Genomic DNA, 18,650 nt, shown 5'->3' with positions numbered 1-18,650 from the left:
TAGGCGCCCGTGCAACTGGAGGTGGCAGAAGGTGGCGCCAGGCGGTGCTAAGACTGTCTTGGTTGACTGGCCACAGGAACCAGGCCCAGAACCACAGGAGGACCAGGAGCCAGAGGTGGTAGGCGCAGCAGAGTGTGGAGAGTGTCCGAAGAAACATCTCTTGCCAGTAGATCTCTCAGAGCCTGAGGCATCGAAATTGGTGCATAAGGCCAGGGGTTTGTAGGCTGAAGTGGTTGTGCAGGCTGCAGAGCCAGATGTAGAAGCAGGCCAACACCACCCTCCAGAGGGTGAGGGCCGACAACTACAAAACCTTCCTCCATGGACAGGATCGAAGGAGTGAAGCAGGGGCTGGAGACACAACCGTGGGAGGCATCGCAGGGCATGTGGCAGGCAGGTGAGGGGGCCCCTGTGGGCTTTGCCACAAAAGATATCTGGTGGTGCCTCCCGCTCTCTGCTGTAACCTCTCGGGAAGGTGCATGGGTGCACCTGGAGAAGGTAGTGCGGATGGAACAGGCCCAGCCTGGACTGACTGATGCCTTGGTTGCAATGCTACCCATGAGATAGCCGTTGTGACCATCGAGATGATGCTTGCAATCGTCAATGAGCCTGTAGACGTGACAAAAACCCGGTACGGCCGGCCTGGCGGACAATATCGTCGACAATGATTTAGACAGTGGCCTTAGGGTCATCGACGATGATTCTGCCGATGAACGATGCTCCATCAGCAAGGTTGTCGGCGAAGCAGTGGACAATCTCTGGCCCTCCGAAAACGTGATTCCCTCCGTGCCTGTCACTGATCCAGACAACCGAGACATTGCAGTGCTTCTAGACGAGGAAGTCTGAATGTGTGACAACTCCGCCTTTTTAGGTACCTTACCCTTGGAAGCGTCCTCAATGGATCTCCACCTCTTGCCAGAAGAAGTATGCTACTTGGGCATACAAGCCCTAGCAGAAGCAGGACTGCGCACAGATGCAGGTTCAGAGGCCTTAACCTTCGTCCAGCCATGACAGCAGCCTCCAATGGCGATCCTTCCTAGTCTTAGCGGAAAAAGACTGGAAGATGGGGCATCCATCCACATCGTGGTCCGGGTGCAGGAAGTAAATCCACTTTTGGTGGCGGTCTTTGACAAAGACATTGCTTTGACCACATCTGGAGCAAGCCTTGAAGAGGCTCTTCTTCTTGGCCTCTGACATTGCGCATGTACTAGACTTAAAACAAGGTTTGCAACATAACATTCTGACAGAAAGTGGTATTGAGACTGGCAACGGATCCCCAATGCTGACAAGTCACAAAAGTGATGGATTGATGAAAAACTTGAGAATTCTTCTTTTTATTTTTTTAAAATAGACTAACACTCTAAGTCCAGAACCGAAACTCGAGGACTCCCAACACAAAAACATGAGGTACGAATCTGAAGATGGCCACCAGAGGTGGAGCTAAGGCAGAGTGTCATTGGTTGGGGCAGTATGACCCAAAGTGAAAGCGATAGATTATATAAGCAAGCAAGGAGAAGGGGAGGAAAAGAAGGAGAAGGTTAGCAAGTGGGCAGAAGGGGAGGAAATGGGGGGTTTTCCTTTAATGAGGTGGAATCCTCTTACCTAGTCTGTTTGTTGATTGCCCTCAGTGGGGTGTTGTTCAATTTGGAACTGTCCTTACGGCAGTCCTGGCTCCTATTGGGCCCTGTGATAAGAAAGTCCAATAATGGTGGTTGTAAAAGCATTGTGGTATGATATACCTGATTAATTTCTAGTTGGTTCCCAGCTAGTGAGTGTTCTTGGCGGCGTCGAAATCACATCACGTGCAAAATCCGGCTCGTGTGTGTTTCTTGGCCGTGTGGGTCGTCCCTAGCGGAGTTCTTGGGTTCATTATGGGGCCCCAGGTTGGTGCCATGAGCTGGTCTGGATTGACATGGCCTTATAATGGCGGCCCCCAGCGCGGTGGAGGAGAGTAGCAGATCACTGCCCAGGGACGCAGACACAACACACAGGTAAGCCTCCCCGCCCACCCTCATGGTTAGCAGACTTTCCAACCAGCAGGGACATTCCCATTGACCAGCTCCCCACTCGAGCGACCCGGAACAACACCAGCCCTTTCTAGTGGCTGGCCACACACAAGAGCTTCTACCCAAGAGCCCTTGATGTCGATCCAGACCAGCTCATGGCACCAACCTGGGGCCCCATAATGAACCCAAGAACTCCGCTAGAGACGACCCACACGGCCAAGAAACACACACGAGCCGGATTTTGCACGTGATGTGATTTCGACGCCGCCAAGAACACTCACTAGCTGGGAACCAACTAGAAATTAATCAGGTATATCATACCACAATGCTTTTACAACCACCATTATTGGACTTTCTTATCACAGGGCCCAATAGGAGCCAGGACTGCCGCAAGGACAGTTCCAAATTGAACAACACCCCACTGAGGGCAATCAACAAACAGACTAGGTAAGAGGATTCCACCTCATTAAAGGAAAACCTCCCATTTCCTCCCCTTCTGCCCACTTGCTAACCTTCTCCTTCTTCTTTTCCTCCCCTTCTCCTCGCTTGCATGTAACAATGCTCTTTATAAATTAACACGTCAATGTATTTTGATGTGATGTTATGTTATGTTATTTTTGGTCACTTACTGCACATCACCCCTACACCACAATGGAATATAATATAATCTGTCACACAATTGTCACAAATCACATAAACACCTGTCACCATTGAACACTGTTCAGCCTTGAGAAAGACCCTACGGGTCGAAACACGTGTCGGCTGACCACAAATAAACGAATCACTTCGTACCAACCAAAGTGTTATGGATATCATTTCAAATCTTTATAACCAAGATAACCGGGAGCAAAAAACCTTTTCCACGTACCAAACAGGGGCTCAGGCTAAACCCCAAAACGGCTCCTGTGATCTTGCCAAACTCACAATCTAAATATAACTGTTGCACAGCACAGGCAGGTTCCATTCCTAGAAGCCTCAACCCACAGATTATATAAGCGACAATGCCGTTTTTAGCCTAAAGCCAAACTGCTTTATTTTACTGAGGATTCCCAGCCTGACAGGGAATATTCATGACATGTGAATCCATGTAAGACCCCATGCTGGAGAAATACAATTTTAGGCCTGCCTTGTAGTTTATCTAGATGAAAATAGACAAAGAGCAAATTGGCTGAGAGCTTGACTTAAATCAATCTAAGTCCAAGATGGGCAGCTTGCTAAGCACCCCTGTTCACAAGAGCAACACGGGTTAAGTGGTAGATAAGAATTAGGAGACGGACAAGGAGGAATTTTGTTCAAACCTTATGTTATTAATGAAAGCAAGACCTAGGCTAGCCCCAAGTATTGGGAACTGGACACTATTCTACAACAAAAAGGTGTAAAAGGGTTCTTGTTAGAATGTCTCCTATGACACAACAGAAACGGTCCTCTGTCCAAAGCCTATACTTCCCTAAACTCTGATCCTACTACAATTAAATAACTGTGAAAGCATCATGAATTAAGACACGGGCAACAGATTGAAGGTTCAAACTAAAAACCTTTATTTTGTCAAATGTCAGGATGGTGTAAGGACTAACTTTCCCTATGCTAAGGTGGATTTCCCAACCTAAAGAAACTAAGGATTGTCTGAGTGAATAAGTCCAACTTAAAAATGTGTGTTCAAAACCTATACTTGCCATCATAACTAAAGCTAAACAATGTGTAGGGATGTCAGCAACACAATAAATAGTGCTTCAAATAAAGTTCTGAACGTCTGTCTACCAGCTCTTGGCTTACTTTCCAGCTCCCATTCGCCAAGTTCAAAGCAGTTCCAAAAAGCCCCACGGTTCCCTTGCCCAAGGTGGCAACACAATTCACAAAGTCTTGGGGTTGCCTTGCACAAGACGTCAGATCTTCCAGCTTGTAAACTCACAATCAGTTCAAGTCTCTTAATTCTCTTAATTCTCAAAAATCAGTTCCAGGTCTCCTTTATTCTCAACCTTTTAGTTCTCAAAGTACTGATTACTTAGCTGTTTCTATTTCTTAGTAACACAGTATATTGAAAAGCAATTATTTCTCTGTATTTAAATGTAAAGTGTTTGTGCTCTTACAACAGCACACCAAGGTGAATGTTCATATATTAGTAGTGAAGGTTTTAGTGAGTCACATAGCTGTGGATATTAATCGATAAGTGTTTGCCTGAGTCCTAAATAAATACATGGCGTTTTATACATTCTGCTTAACTTTCATCAAGTGCTCTATGTGCACTTAACTGAACCTTTCACCACTCTTGCACCCTCAAGTCCAAACCTTGCCGCTCATGCACACTACCCAGATAGAGTTTGACTAGACATTAGTGTTCGTCCCTGTTCATCAGAATAGGGTAGCCTCTCAGAATGGTGGAGCTTTCTTGAACACATCACCCTCTTGTCCTTTCCCTTTTTCGTCGGCTTGGACCCAAATTTTAAGTATGCCCCCAACTGTCTTAACGATTTAAAATTCAAGATAATCTACTAATCAATCCTATCTTGTAATGAGTCCTAATAAAAGAGCTATTCCAAGTCAGCAAGAATGTAATCTAAGCTCTAGAGGGAACTGGATCCATTGAGAGACTAGATTGACACAACCGACAAGGTGTAATGCGTGTGCGAAAATGAGCTTAAAAAACATTGCGCCGGTGCGCTGCCATTTTGGACATTCACTTACAAAGCGCCATGAAAGTCTACGTTTCTGTGAGCTCAGTTAGACATGAGTTTAGCCATGGCTGCGATAGTATATTTGGAAGCAGATGACCTCACTACGGAGGATAGCTGGTGTATTGTGTGATCAAGGACGAGCCAAGAAGGGAGTCAGAGTTGTGCAGGTGCAGTGATAAGGGGTTTTGGGAACGTGCGCGTGGTAGACAAACTGGGTTTTTCCATTACGAACTGCATCTTTCCACTCTGTGCTCCTCATGCATGCAGTCTGTCCTTCGGCCGGGGACGGTTAGCACACCGAGGTGAGCGGGGATTTTTTTTTCCCCCACATGAGAGAGGAGGTATCCTGGTGGTGAAAAGAGACTTGGAACCCTGGGGGATGAAGTCTCGCTGAGAAGGAGGATGCTCTGCTCCAGACCCCGTTAGCATGTGTCATCTCTCTGCCCACCTGCCTTAGGACTGGGTAGTGTCGTAGTGGCTGAGATTAAGCTTTCTCCTTCAACTGCACTAACGGTGATGTAAACTTTATTCGTAGCTATCCTTGTCTATGTGTGTGTTTATGTATAACCAACTTTATCTAGTTCCAGAATCGTTTGTATGCTTATATCTTGTGTGAATAAAGGGCCTGTAAATAGCCGATTATATTCCAACTATTGGTCTAAGTGTGTGTTGGTTCTGGGGTCATTACACATGACAGAATTTAAACACAAGGGAAGGGGGCGTTCAAAAGACAACCTGTCTATACAACCTTACAGATGAGACGTCTATGCCTGACCCATCCTTTGCAGTAGATAATGATTGTACAAATAGAAAAAATGGCAGAAATAATAGTATTATTTCTCACACAGCCCATAGGATTAACTAAAACAGGGTATTTGAGTTGCTAAGCTTTGCAATTGATAGATTTGTTGGTTCTCATTTTATCCATCTACAACTTCGGTTTATTCGCATCCTCCTATAACACCCTGAATAAATTAGCTTCCACCCACACTCTGACATTCATTAATTGTTTCCTCAATGTTATGATGCTCAAGCTTACTTTTGCTCCTCTACCATGGGAAAGGATGACTCTGTAATCGCATCTCTTTAAAACCGGTTTATCTGGTCAGAGAAATGAGCAAGGAGTACAGTGACAAACTCAATTCCACAAACTACACAAAATGAAGGGATTGCCATCAACAAAGACCTGCCCCTAAAGGGGAACTCAGCGGGATAAGGGGTGATAAAGACATCGGTACTGTGCCATTGTACAGCTGCTCACAGTGAAGCAGCTGAAACTGCTCTCACCTGTTGTTAGCTTGAGATTCTCAGTCAGAGTGGAGGCCTTCTCCTGAGTCTCCTTCTCAGATTGCCCAGAGGAGCTAATAATCTCCACCATGTGCCAATGGACCCAGTATGTCCGTCCCAGCGACTGCCAGTATACCTAAGGAAGAAAGACAATCTCAGCATATACACATGTAATATTGCAGGCACAAGGCCAGCAAAGAGAAGCATCACTTTGGTATATCAATGGCCCAAGCACAGTCAAAATCTGTTAAATAAAGTGATGTTAGCTTGTTGGAGAGCAGCTCAGGGCATCAATAACTCATATACCAGTGCAAAATGAACAAGGTACTGCCAATACCAAAAGATTTCCTTTTACAGAGAACGTGGACCACTTTGTTCAAGAAAGAAATTGGGAATCTTGTCGTGCGATACGGATGGGGGGAGCAAACAATTGCCTCCCTGTTCATTTGTGAAAAAAGTGGAGGGAAAAGCTCTTGGGGCTTCCTTCATACTATTCATATTATCCATTTCTGATAACAGCTAAAGATATTGGGCATGCCCCCGTTGGTGTATCATGAGAGAATGCCAGGCCTTAAGACAAGTGCACTTCGATGGGTGCCAACACAAAGTGGTAGGTATTCCATCACAGATTAATGAACCTCATCAACAGGTGAACATAGCAATCCATTTGCAATCAATGTCTCATACAGGTATTAAAAGGCTCAAGAGGAGAAAAATAATGCTCACAATACAAGAATACACACCCCACTCAGATGTAAGCAGGGTCAGAAAGACATGGTAAAGTACTTGGGGATCTCTTGGTCCAAGGCATGACCATGAACAAAAGGTTTGATTTTAAATAGATTCTTTACAGTTACCCCTTGAATTGTAGGTAAGCAAACAATTTGCAGGGCAAAGCACTACACATCTTCTGAATAAGCCAAAATGTATATTATATTGATGGTTAACGGAGCTAGAAAGCTTCTTCCCTACAATGTAACCTCGACCCAGACTTTGAGCTTAAGTGCTTACCTGGACAGGTGGGGTGCCATCATTGCTCTGCCGAAACTCGCCCTCATCTCCTGTGCTGACCTGCTCATAGTCCTCCAGCATCCGGACGCTCATGCTAGGCTTCAGGTTTTCCTGAACATACTCCACATAGCCACTGCGACTCGCGAAGTCAGAGCGTGACTTGAAGCCATTAGAAGACTTCTTCCGGGGAGGCGGGGCCACCTGGACACTGTTGCAGGAGGGCACTTTTGGCTGGAAGATAGAACGCAGCACGCGTGGCTGCACTTCCCATGGAGACTGAAACTTTATGTGATGTCTGCGGTCCCAACCCATTACCCGCACAAGTTCAGATATGAGATTGGCCATGGCCATGCTGAACTCAAACTCCCGCTGCACACGGCTTTGCTCTCCCAAAAGTGTTGAACTAGCTGCCCCATCATGTCGTTCCACCTCTTCTTCACTGCTGCTGTTCAATTTATCCACCAGTGATGTGACACAGAGGTAACGTTTTACCAGGGAGAAAAGCAACTTTCCTGGGATCTGTAACAAACGAAGAAAGGGTTAAGTTGTATATTGGCAAAATGAGTGAACAGTCAACTAATTGTTGGCTTCCAAACTTCTGCAATACCCAGTTAAAAAACCCAAAAGGCACTGATGATTACAAAGAACTATGCCCAGCCATGTTCCAAAGACCAGTGGCCTGCCTAATGTTGCATGCAACTGTAGTCCCCAAGTAACCTACAAGCATACTCAAGGATGTCATCCATAGCTTTCTGTCTGACCCAGCTGAATTCCTAGAGAGCACCAACAGCCTCTGCATCATGGGCTTACCTGCGGAAGGTGGATCCCATCGAAGGATATGCAGTGCTCCTCAGAGGACGTGGTTTCTGAAAACAGCTCCAGTAAGGTGTAGCGACTGTCGAAGTCCATGTGCTGCTCGATGCCATCCTGCTGGCTTAAGGACAGGAGGACGTAAGCCCGGCTCCCTAAAACAACAACAAAACCAATCGGGTGTACATAATTATTTGTTATTAAATTATTGAGGAATGCTTTAGTACTGGCAGGGACCTCATGCATGAAAGCTTTATAATGACACTAGTCAAGGTCTGAAGGTTTGGGTTAGAAGACTGACTAACAAAAAGGCTTTGCACTGTGGCAGGTCAACAGAACACACAAGTGATATATGGTTCAAAAAGATGTCTCAAAATTTTAAATTTACCAGAGCAATTAAGATAAACTAACAATCCCACCCAGTTTGGAAAAAAAGGTTTTTCTCGTCAGTGTGACCAATTAAATAAACAGGTGCAAGTACTAAGGATTGCTCTACAACTGAAAGGGATGCTCCTCTCTGAACCATCTATGCAAAAGGGAGGTCACTGATCTATTAGGGATATCGATCACCTTCAAATTCTTCTCTTCATGCCATCTGAGATCTAGCACCCAGCACACTCGTTGACAGAATCGGTGATAAATATTTGTAAATCGTCTGTCTCAGAAGTTCTATGAAGGTTTGCTGCTGTTTTTGCCAAATGGCAACTACACCAAAATCTTTTCCGCCGAATTCGCTTTTTTCTTTATCACAAACAACGGGTGAGAACCCACCCCCTACCCCCCAGCATGCCTGCTTCCACCCCTAACAGACTATATCCCCCCGTTGTATGTATGTGCCTGAACTCTGTATCCAGCTGTCCTCCGTGCCCACTTGTCTCCGTGCCCACTTGTCTTCACTGCTTTTTTGTATCGCAGCCGCCCTGCAACATGGGCTTTGGCTCCATGAATGTGCCCACCTGGACCCTACTGCACCCTGTGACGTAGACGCCTTGCAAAATGGTGCTAAGTTACTCCATTGTGCCTACCTGAACTCTATTGCACTCTTGTTATGGAATTACCTTCTGTTTGTTCCTGCCTGTAACCTATTACCAGTAACTACCTTCACTTCATTGCACTTCATGTTGTAACTACTACTTGTTCATTCTGGCCTGTAACCATAAGCACTGTAACCAATTTCTTAAGCATAAGTGCCTAGATACCTCTGGGTTTGATGCGGTATATAAAGAAATAAAGAAATGAGCATTACCCCCAGCTTAATGGGGGCGGTCTCATCTCTCTCGCTCATCCTCTCTCTCAGAGAAAGAAAAAATAGAGACTGTCTCTGCCTCCAGAGGTCTGGTTCCCTCTATGCAGACTACTGTAACAACCTCTTTCTAAATCTGCCCGCTTCTACTCTACGTCCTCTGCAACTCATCCAAAACAGGACTGCAAGACTTGTCCTTGGCCTCAAGCCCAGGGATCATATCTCTCCAGGAATGAATCCTCGCAGCCACTGGGAGCCAGTGCAGAGATTTAAGTTCAAAACCCTCTGCATTGTCCACAAGTCCTTCTAGGGCCTGGCACCTCAATACCTTCAACTCTCTCTTCATAAATATCTTCCTTCTTGAGCTCTTCGTTCCTTCACCTCCAACTCCTTCAGGGTCAGTCGCTTCTCCAAGCAACGAGTTGATGGTAGATTTCTTTCTTCGGCTGGGGTCTCCCTCTGGAACAGCCTCTCTGCAGCTATGAAACTTGAGGAGAACCATCTCTGGTTTCGGAAGCACCACAAGACCTTCCTCTTTGCTTCTGTTTTCTCTCTTCCTCTCCCCTGCTGTACTCCTGGCTGTAACTGAAACTGCACTGGTCACCTGGCTACCCTCGGATTTCGGACCCAGGTCCCCTTCCTGCCAGTTGCACACCTGCACTGGCAACCTTTGAACTTGGGTTCCGTTTCTGCATCCCTAACGTCCCCCTACCAGCACTTTGACACTTGATGTCTGCACTTACCCTTGCACTTGCCACACTTCTTTGTTTTACTGTGTGATCCCATGTACTGCACTGCCGTCTCCCCTTTCCCCCCCACGCACTTTTCCCCTCCCGCCTACACTTGCTCAATCTCCATGTCAACTGGCCTAGTAAGATCATGGTCTCCGTCTTCCTTTTTGTTCCTCCTCCCTTGCCTTGTCGCGCCTTTAAACACTTGTGTATAGGCACGTTATAAATGTCATATATTATTGGGGAAAGACTAGATCAAGATACGATAGTGGCACTTCTGGGATACACCAAATCGATCCCGCACGGCAGGAGACAGTTAACTGGGCTGCTTGTGCCCCTGGCCAAGAGGTGTGTGGCAATGCTATTGAAGGGGCCAACACCCCCCAAAATAAAGAACTGGTACTCGAATGTCCTGTATTGTAACGATATGAAAACGCGGTACAAGGGACTGTCACTCTATCGCACAAACGCAAGAGATATGTGGGGCCCATATGTGAATTTCCTATTGAACCAACCACAAGAGGTAACTGAAGAAACACAGTGAGCGTTGAAGGATCGGTAGTAGAAGGGCAGGGAAGTCTGGCCGCAGGTACTCACTGGGTGATTGACAAATGCTGATTGACACGACGAGGCAGACATGCTCACATATCCCTGAGCAACGTTCAGTGAGGTGCCTGGTTGCCCAAAACCTTTACAGTCCACCCGGCCCGATACAAGAACTTTACTGAAGCACGGGGCTGTTGGGGATAGTTAATGCCTGCATAGGGTTGCCACTATGTGTATGTTAGTTTTCGGTTTGTGAAATGCCAACAAACAAAAGGAGAGACCGCCAAGCCACGAAGAGAAAGCCACCCACCTTTAAAGGGCTATGATACCCAGTGGGGTGGCGGTGCACAGACAGCAAACTATTGGCCAGTATGTCGAAGTTAATACCCCAAGAAAAGGGAGAAAGCAGCACTGGCTGGTAGGAAGTCGACCTGCAGCTAGAAGGTAAACACACTTAGCAGCATGTGAAGCCAAGAAGCGAGCTGGGCACCATCATGGGACTGGCATATTAGAAGAGACGGAGGTCAAATACTCAGAGCAGTGATGGCAATCAGGCTTAAACCGATGATAGCCAAGCTCATACACTCAGACCAGACAGGGTCGTCCTGCATAGAAATATCACCAGTTGCGCAGACTGCATCATGTGATAGACTGTACCCAGGAAGATACACAACAGTGTGTGGTAGCATCGCTAGATGCAGTCAAGGCGTTTGACTTGGTCAGATGACAATGGCTGCTAGCAGTGTTAGAGGGGTTTGGCATGTGACCAACATATATTAAATGGGTGAGACTACTATACAATGAACCAGTAACTAGTGTCAAGACGAGCATAATCATCTCAGAACAGTGGGAGTTAGGCAAAGGCATGAGACAAGGGTGTCCGTGGTCTCCAATGCTCTTCATTTTGACATTGGAACCACTGGTGATTTATTTGCGGGATGAATATTGTGAGGCCGGGATAGATACGCCGGGAGGGAGACATTTGAAATCATTGTACGCAGACGATATGCTTCTTTACTTACAACATCCAGAGATAAATTTGCAAAATATTCTGGATGTGATGGAGAGATACTCTACTTTGTTGGGTATAACAATGAATCCACAAAAGTTGAGTCTGTTCCCATTAGGAGGATATATTGTGAAGCCGGCACATAAGCTACCAGTACTATCAATTAAGTGGGAAGTAGAAGCGTTCCGATACTTAAGGGTGAACATTTATCATGATCCTCACTGAATATACACAGAATACAGTGAAGGCCATGAGCAGACTGGAGCATTCCATATCTTTGTGGGAGAGATTGTCATTATCTATGATGGGCCGGGCGGCACTGCTGAAAATGGTGGTACTCTCGAAACTCCTTCATACTTTCACAAATATACAGTGTGGTGCTCAGGAAGCTCCAAAATGCGTATGATCTAAGGGGAATTAAACTACCCAACTTTGAAGTATACTTTGTTGCTAGTCAGTTGCAGTTTGTAGTTAAATGGCTAGCGGACAAACACACGAGTCACGACTGTTACAAACAACTAGTGGCCAGTTCTTCCTAAAGGAAGTTATATGGATAAAGGACTCGAAAGTAACTTGCGCGTCTGGGTTGATGAGATTGGGCTGTGTAGTGTGGCGAAGAGCCTGTCAATTGATGGGTGAACAGCACATTGTACTCCCCGCAGATCCCGTTGGTGTCACTAGAAGGGGTGAGCAACCAAAAAACAGCTGAATGTGCGGTAATACTGGGAACCAATGGGAGTGGTGACGGTAGGGGACTTGTTGAAGGAGGGTTTGCCTAAGGAGCTTGAGGAGCTGATTAACGAAACGGGAATACACCCAGGGCAACACCTCACACACTCCATGCTATTGAGGAACCTCAAGCGTAGATGGCAGGGGGCTGAAGCCCCTTTGCAGCCAGATGAAACAATAGAGACATTTTATGACGTGTCAGAAGGTGGGCACAAAGTCACGCAGATTTACGAGTTGCTAATGTCTAAAGCGGGGAAAGAATTAGAGCAGATGAGACAGCAATGGGAGGCAGACTTAAATGGAACCAATAGCGGATGCAGTGTGGAACAGAGCTATGGCGTACCACAAAAAGGTGTCTAGGAATGCAAGATTTCAGCAGATTCAACTGTACATAACCCACAGAGCATATTGGACTCCCTAAAGGATAGCAAAATGTAACCGAGCAACAGTACAATCATGCCCAAAGTGTGGGGAGGTGGATGCAGATTTGGTCCTTATGTTCTGGGCCTGCACAGAGACTGGTAGATTCTGGGGGGAGGTGTCTCAAACACTAGCAAAGGCAAACATCACCCTAGATATTGGCCCTCCCACGGCCTGTTTGCTAGGGAGTTTTGCACAAGCTAAATACGCAAGTAAATTGAGAGATGTGGCATATATATTAGCGAAACGTAGAACAGCGATGGGATGGAAAGCGCAAACAACACCCCTGGTGCAAGTATGGCGGAAGGACCTAATTAGATGGGCAAATGCAGAAACGGTGGCATGGCAAGAGGCAATAAGCAGAACATCAGACCAAGGAGGAGGTGTGGATGTTTGGAGGCAGTTGATTTGCAGAGTTGGACACCACTGTTATAGTTGACAGAGAAGTGGAGAAAAGTCCCATACAGGTGGACGCAGGTGTCGGAGCGAGAGGGTGAGAATAGTTGAAAGGTGGATGGTAAGATGTAGTGTGGAGTAGACCAGGGAAGGAGGGGGTTGGGGGGACAACGGTAAGGCGAAGGTTGTAGGTTGATACGATGTACTTTACATCGAAATGTCTGTAAGTTGATGCAATATTAAAGATAATAAAAATTGTTTTAAAAAAAAAGACAGGAGGTCCCCCAGATAGATGCTTACACCCAGTTACCTATCCTTACACAGAGCACAATTATCCCTCACGAAATGGGCATTTCTCCCATCCTGTACCACAGGTGATTGAAGCAAGAGGGGAAGCCTAGGCTCCAACAAACCAGGTAGCCCGGGAAACTCCAGGGACTCGATCCAACACACACATTATAATTATAGCCCCACTCAGACATTGTTTACATAGTTTGAGCGCAGAGAGGCTATCATGTTTTGTTATAAAAGCAACCATTGTCCTTATAGGCATTCACCCAACTCGCACAGTTAGGCAGGTTAAAAACTGTTTTTGAGGATCCAAGATGACTGTGACCCCGAGCTCCCAAAACGCAGCAGCAAAAAAGCACAGATATAAGCAGCTCAAGCCCTCCGCAGGCCCTGCAGCTTATTGATTACCGCACTGAGAAAGGGGGTGCTGCTGAGGATTACACCATCTGACCCCCCCCAATCTCCCAGGGTGCAGGATACGCTCACCACACGGGACGGCAGTCCCTTGGCGCACACAGGCTGGCGGGGCGCTCACAGCCACGCAACACAAGTTCATCCAAACCCAGAGCCAGACCCTGCAGCGGATCCCGCTGACAGTTTAGTGGCTCACTACGACGTGGCTACCCCTGCAGCACGGCCAGCGGACCCGGGGCGGCCTGCCAACTCAACAGGAAGACCTGCCGGGAGCTCCCGCAGCGCCTCTGGACGGTGGGTATCCTCTTGCTTGGAGCGACCAGCAGCGGGTGCATGCTGGTTCACAGCGACGTGGGGGACCCAACTGGGTGGGGCCCTGGAGGAGCGGTTCACCCGCAGATGACCGGAGGGGAAGAAGAGCGGCAGCACCTTGTGAAGCGGTGGAGGACCAGACACTCCTAGAGTCCAATACCCCAAGTAAGTGTGGCAGGGAAGCTCTGACGAGGCCCAGGGACCCTCGCAGCACTCCACAGTAAGGAGGTCATCACAGCTGCAGATGGGCCCGCACTCGCCGACCAGCACAAATCAGAGAGCCCTTACCCACGAAGTGGATTGGAGGCACGGGGGCTCGGCCCGTGTGGGAGCCCCACGCCGCCCGCTACATCTGAAGATCAACGGGGAGGCTGAGGCCCAATGGAGCACAACGGAGCCCTCAGCATCGGAGACAAGCTGTGTCCCAATGCAGAGAAACAACACGCAATGTACAGAACCCCCGGTTCAGGCAGCGTGACACCCGTAGAGCTGCAATCTCCGAGCGGACCAAGGCAGCATACAGGAGCATAGGTCACAGGGCAATGACTCACTGAAGGCCCCCAAAGGCGGGTACCGGGTTCCAAAGTGATCATACCCCAAAAGAAAAGGCGACATCCGACTCCACCACCGGGGTCACCCTCAGGGCGGCCTAAAGCGGGCAGTACCTCAGGCACCCCGGGGAGACCAAGGGCAACACAGCAAACTCAGTCCCACGACACTGTGCCTAGATATAGCAAAGAGGACGCCAGAGGCGGCAAAGGCCGAAGTCCTCACCAAAACAGCAGCTGAAGAGACAGTTCTGATGCTACTACCGAACGCGGCCCCCGCTGGGGGTAGACAGGACAAGTCAGAACTGACCACGGCAAGCAGACCCCGAGATGTCCAGAAACAGAAACAAGGAAACCCCGTCCGCCCCCAAATCCCTTAAAAAAACACAGGAACTCTGGCACAGATACGGGCCAGGGGAAGCGGATGCACCGGGGGGCCACACCACAGTTGACTGGGCCACGGACACTGAAAAGGCCGCCCCACAGGAGGATCAGGACAGACCGGTGACTGACGCCTCTCTCAAACACCTGCTGGCAGAGCTAGTGGACAAGATCACCACGGCGGGCCAGAAGCAAATAGAAACGCTGAGATTACACCTGGCCGAAGAATTACACGAAATTAGAAGGAACATTAACAAAATCAAGGACAGGGTGGACACCAACGAGAGGGTCATTCAGGACCAGACAGAAGATGCGTGGAAAGCCGACACCCTCCTGGAAACCCTTGCAGTGGCCACCCATAACCTCAAGCTACAGACGGAGGACCTGGAGAATAGATCCAGGAGATCCAACATCCGGGTCAAATGTCTGCCGGAAGAAAAGCAAGAGCAAGACCTAAATTAGGTGATGAAGAGCATCTTCGGGGACCCGCTGGAGGGGGAAGGGACCGAGGCCTGCCGCAACAGGAACCAGGGGCAAGACCGAGAGATGTCCTGGTGGCATTCTACAGCTATACGCTCAAGGAACGAATACTAGCTAAGGCAAGAAAAGCTAATCAAATCACCTACAACGGGGCAGAAATATTCCTATATCAAGACTTATCACAAATAACCCTCAACAAAAGAAGGCGTATGGCCCCAGTCCTGGCACACCCGAGAGATCAACAAATCAGATAAAGATGGTCTCACCCATTCGGGCTGAGTTTTTCATGGCAAGGAAAGCAGCATAAAGTCACGACATAGGAGCTGGGAGCAGCCCTACTGCATATAGAGGACGAAATGCAATCATTGCGTCCCCCAACCATCACTCAATCCAATGCCAGGAGAGCATTGGAATGGTCAACTGTGAAGTCGAAAAAAGCAAAGAAGGGAGAAATAGAGCCTGCTCCCAGAAGCCCGTCGACCAGCAAAGAGTCAAGCGGAGAAAGCCCTCCGACAGCACGAAATGAACACAATGCTTGTGGCAGTGAGGAAACCTATTGTTCGCCTGGATAGAGCGCAAACAGAGATAAGTGCTATGCTTTGAAGTGAAAATAGTTGTTGAGAAATCTTTCATTGCGCGGGGAAAGGGGGGGGGGTGGGGGGTTTGGAATGGGATTGGGATATCCAGCGTGGGAGAACCTGGGTATCCATTAGGGTTCAGCTCTCGTGTTCACTCGTCGGGTCCTTCTTGGGGTTAGTGGAATATTACAACAAGTTTGTGAGGGATTTTGCTTGTATTTCCACACCATTAATGGTCTTATTGAAGAAAGGAGTAAGATTTCAGTGGTCCACACAATGAGAGGAGGCTTTTAGTTTGATCAAACAAGGAATTGTACAGGGTCCCTCCATAGGAAAGTTTGATGCCAATGACAACACCGTGCTTGTGGTTGATGCCAGTACATTAGGTTTGGGAGCTACGCTACTACAGTATGATGTTAACAAAGTGGAGAGCGTGATAGCGTTTGCCTCCAGACCTCTTAGAGGGGCTGAGGGGAGGTATTCTGTAATAGAGCGGGAGGCGTTGGCCATGTTCTGGACAGTCAACCATTTCAAAACATTTTCTGTGGGGTAGGAGGTTCACAGTACGGTCAGATCACAAGCCTTTAGTGCAGCTATTTAATAGTGGCAGGTGGGCTACAAGGTCACCAAGAATAAGCAGATGGGGTCTCGGCCTTCGACTGTACAATTTTGAAGTTTGCCATTTGCCTGGAAAAATAAATTTGGTTGCAGATTGTCTATCGAGATTGCCCATGGATCAAGGTCAAACGGTCCAGGTACAGGATGAGGAGGAAGAGTATGTTGTAGCTGAATTAGTGAGTGTGGCAACAAGCAGAGCTGGTGGATCAAGATTTCAGTCTTATAAAGCAGTGGACGATTGAAGGGTGGCCTGATAAGGAGTTACTTGAAAAAATTATGGAGATATGGTGGGAAATACAAGATGAGCCGAGTCTAGTGTGTGATAGGTTAAAGGAATGGTTCGGTCAAAACCAGGCCAGCGCCTCCGTGGGAGTCAGGTGAGCATTACAGCAGCACAAGGTATGGATACTGACAGCTCCATCGAACTAGATCATCAGAGTTGGAATACTTGTCGTTTTATTGTTCTACACAATGTTTCATTCGTGGTTAGCCATTGATATGTACCTGTGCGGTTGACCCCAAGTGTGTGTTATGTTTTCAATATTGTAATCCTTACTAATGCAAGTACTATCTTTCAGGCAGTTGATGGAGCGTCAACCCCTGCACTTGATGCGGAGCCTGACATTCAAGTAATTCCAGGGGAAGTGGATGCGGGACCTTGCGTATATGAATCGGCGCAACAGCTTTCGGAAGTGCGCACTACATTTACAACATGCCTACATATTCTTCGGCAGCACGAGGTATGAATACTGACAGCTCCATCGAGCGTCATCATATAACGTGATTCCATTTGCTATACTTTCTTCCCTATTAACGCAAGTACTGTGTTTCAGGGAGACAACAGAGCTTCCACTACAATAACAACATCCCATTTAGATGATGCAGATGTAAATAGATCGGAGAAATAAGTTTATGAAATCTGATCATATTTAGATCTTCCTTGATTCTTTTAGACAATTCATCATTTGTGGTTATCTCTTTATATGTACCTGTGCCGTCGACCCCAAGTGTGTGTTATGTTTCCAATATTGAAAACCATACTAATGCAAGTACTGTGTTTCAGGGAGTTGCTGATGCCTCCTCTCCAATACAACCATTCATGGCAGTCCATGCAGAGCCAGAGGTATGGATACTGACAGTTCCATCGAACTAGATCATCAGAGCTCGAATGCTTGTCGTTTGACTGTTCTACAGAATGTTTAATTCGTGTTTAGCTATTGAAATGTACCTGTGTGTTCGTCCTCACCTGTGTTTTATGTTTTCAATACTGTGATACATAGTAATGAAAGTACTATGTTTCAGGGAGTCGATGGAGCGTCATTCCGTGCCGTCTATGCGGATCCAGAAAATATAGTCGCTGCAGCGTAAGAAGAAGGGAAGACATGCGGAAACGAATCGGAGCAACAGCGTGCAGATGATGAAGTTCGAGTCAAGAAAGTTGCAAAGAAAAGAAACAAAAATAAGGTTAGTTACAAACAGTTCATAATTTTAGGAATTGTTTTGTGTTGGGGACTATATTATGTTTTTTCCTGTCAATTGTACGATACTTTATATTGTGTTTAAAATGAACATCCCTTTTCCAATCTGTCCTCTAGTTACCCGTGGGTGTATGAACTATACATACACAGACAGTGAAGCAAATGAGAGATGTTGCTTGCCAGACCATTTACACTATGGAGGAACTATTAATTCAGACGCGGCGTGTTGAGACACGGGATGCTCATGTCCAATGGCCAGAACATGAATTAAATGTGTCTGGAGAAACCAGTAAAGTTGTATTGGACCATTGCTACAGTTCAACTGCACCACCAAAAGAAGATGATACTTGATGTATTGAAGATAGCTCTGAAGTAGTCGCAGATCAATTCACACAATCTACACCCGCCAAAAAAATGCCACCCAAAAAGCTGTTGCCAATGTTGTGTTCTCCCATCAATGCTGAAGTAACAGATGTTGAAATGACAGAGAATGAACCAGCAGCAGCACCCAACGACGTATCAGAACTTGATATCAGCGATATTTCTTTCGAATTTGTTGGTATGTCCTCAACGGCACAGTCCGAAACAACTTTCACGCCGGATGACAGTCTAATGAAAGAGGGCAAATACATAGTATTCGACAGTTGTTTGATGGATATTATAAGTATGCTGAAATGTGGGCATTAAGTTGGA

At 47.0% G+C, this 18,650-nt stretch overlaps 1 protein-coding gene across 3 annotated transcripts in view; it reads right to left on the bottom strand.

Moving 5' to 3' along the window:
- Positions 1–18,650, bottom strand: part of LOC138468363 (cullin-9-like) — a 1,322,368-nt gene that overhangs the window by 1,243,422 nt on the left and 60,296 nt on the right. For all 3 annotated transcript variants that reach the window (XM_069608895.1, XM_069608893.1, XM_069608894.1), the window contains 3 exons: positions 7,784–7,938; positions 6,974–7,492; positions 5,963–6,098 (listed from right to left, as the gene is read on the bottom strand). In XM_069608895.1, coding sequence (XP_069464996.1) covers positions 5,963–6,098; positions 6,974–7,492; positions 7,784–7,938 — 810 coding nt within the window. The remainder of the gene's footprint in view (positions 1–5,962; positions 6,099–6,973; positions 7,493–7,783; positions 7,939–18,650) is intronic.

Source organism: Ambystoma mexicanum, chromosome 4q, assembly GCF_040938575.1.
Source record: "Ambystoma mexicanum isolate Mex_15411 chromosome 4q, UKY_AmexF1_1, whole genome shotgun sequence".
NCBI lineage: Eukaryota > Metazoa > Chordata > Amphibia > Caudata > Ambystomatidae > Ambystoma > Ambystoma mexicanum.
The sequence above is the reverse complement of the archived record's forward strand: the minus strand, read 5'-3'. Positions and strand labels throughout refer to the sequence as shown.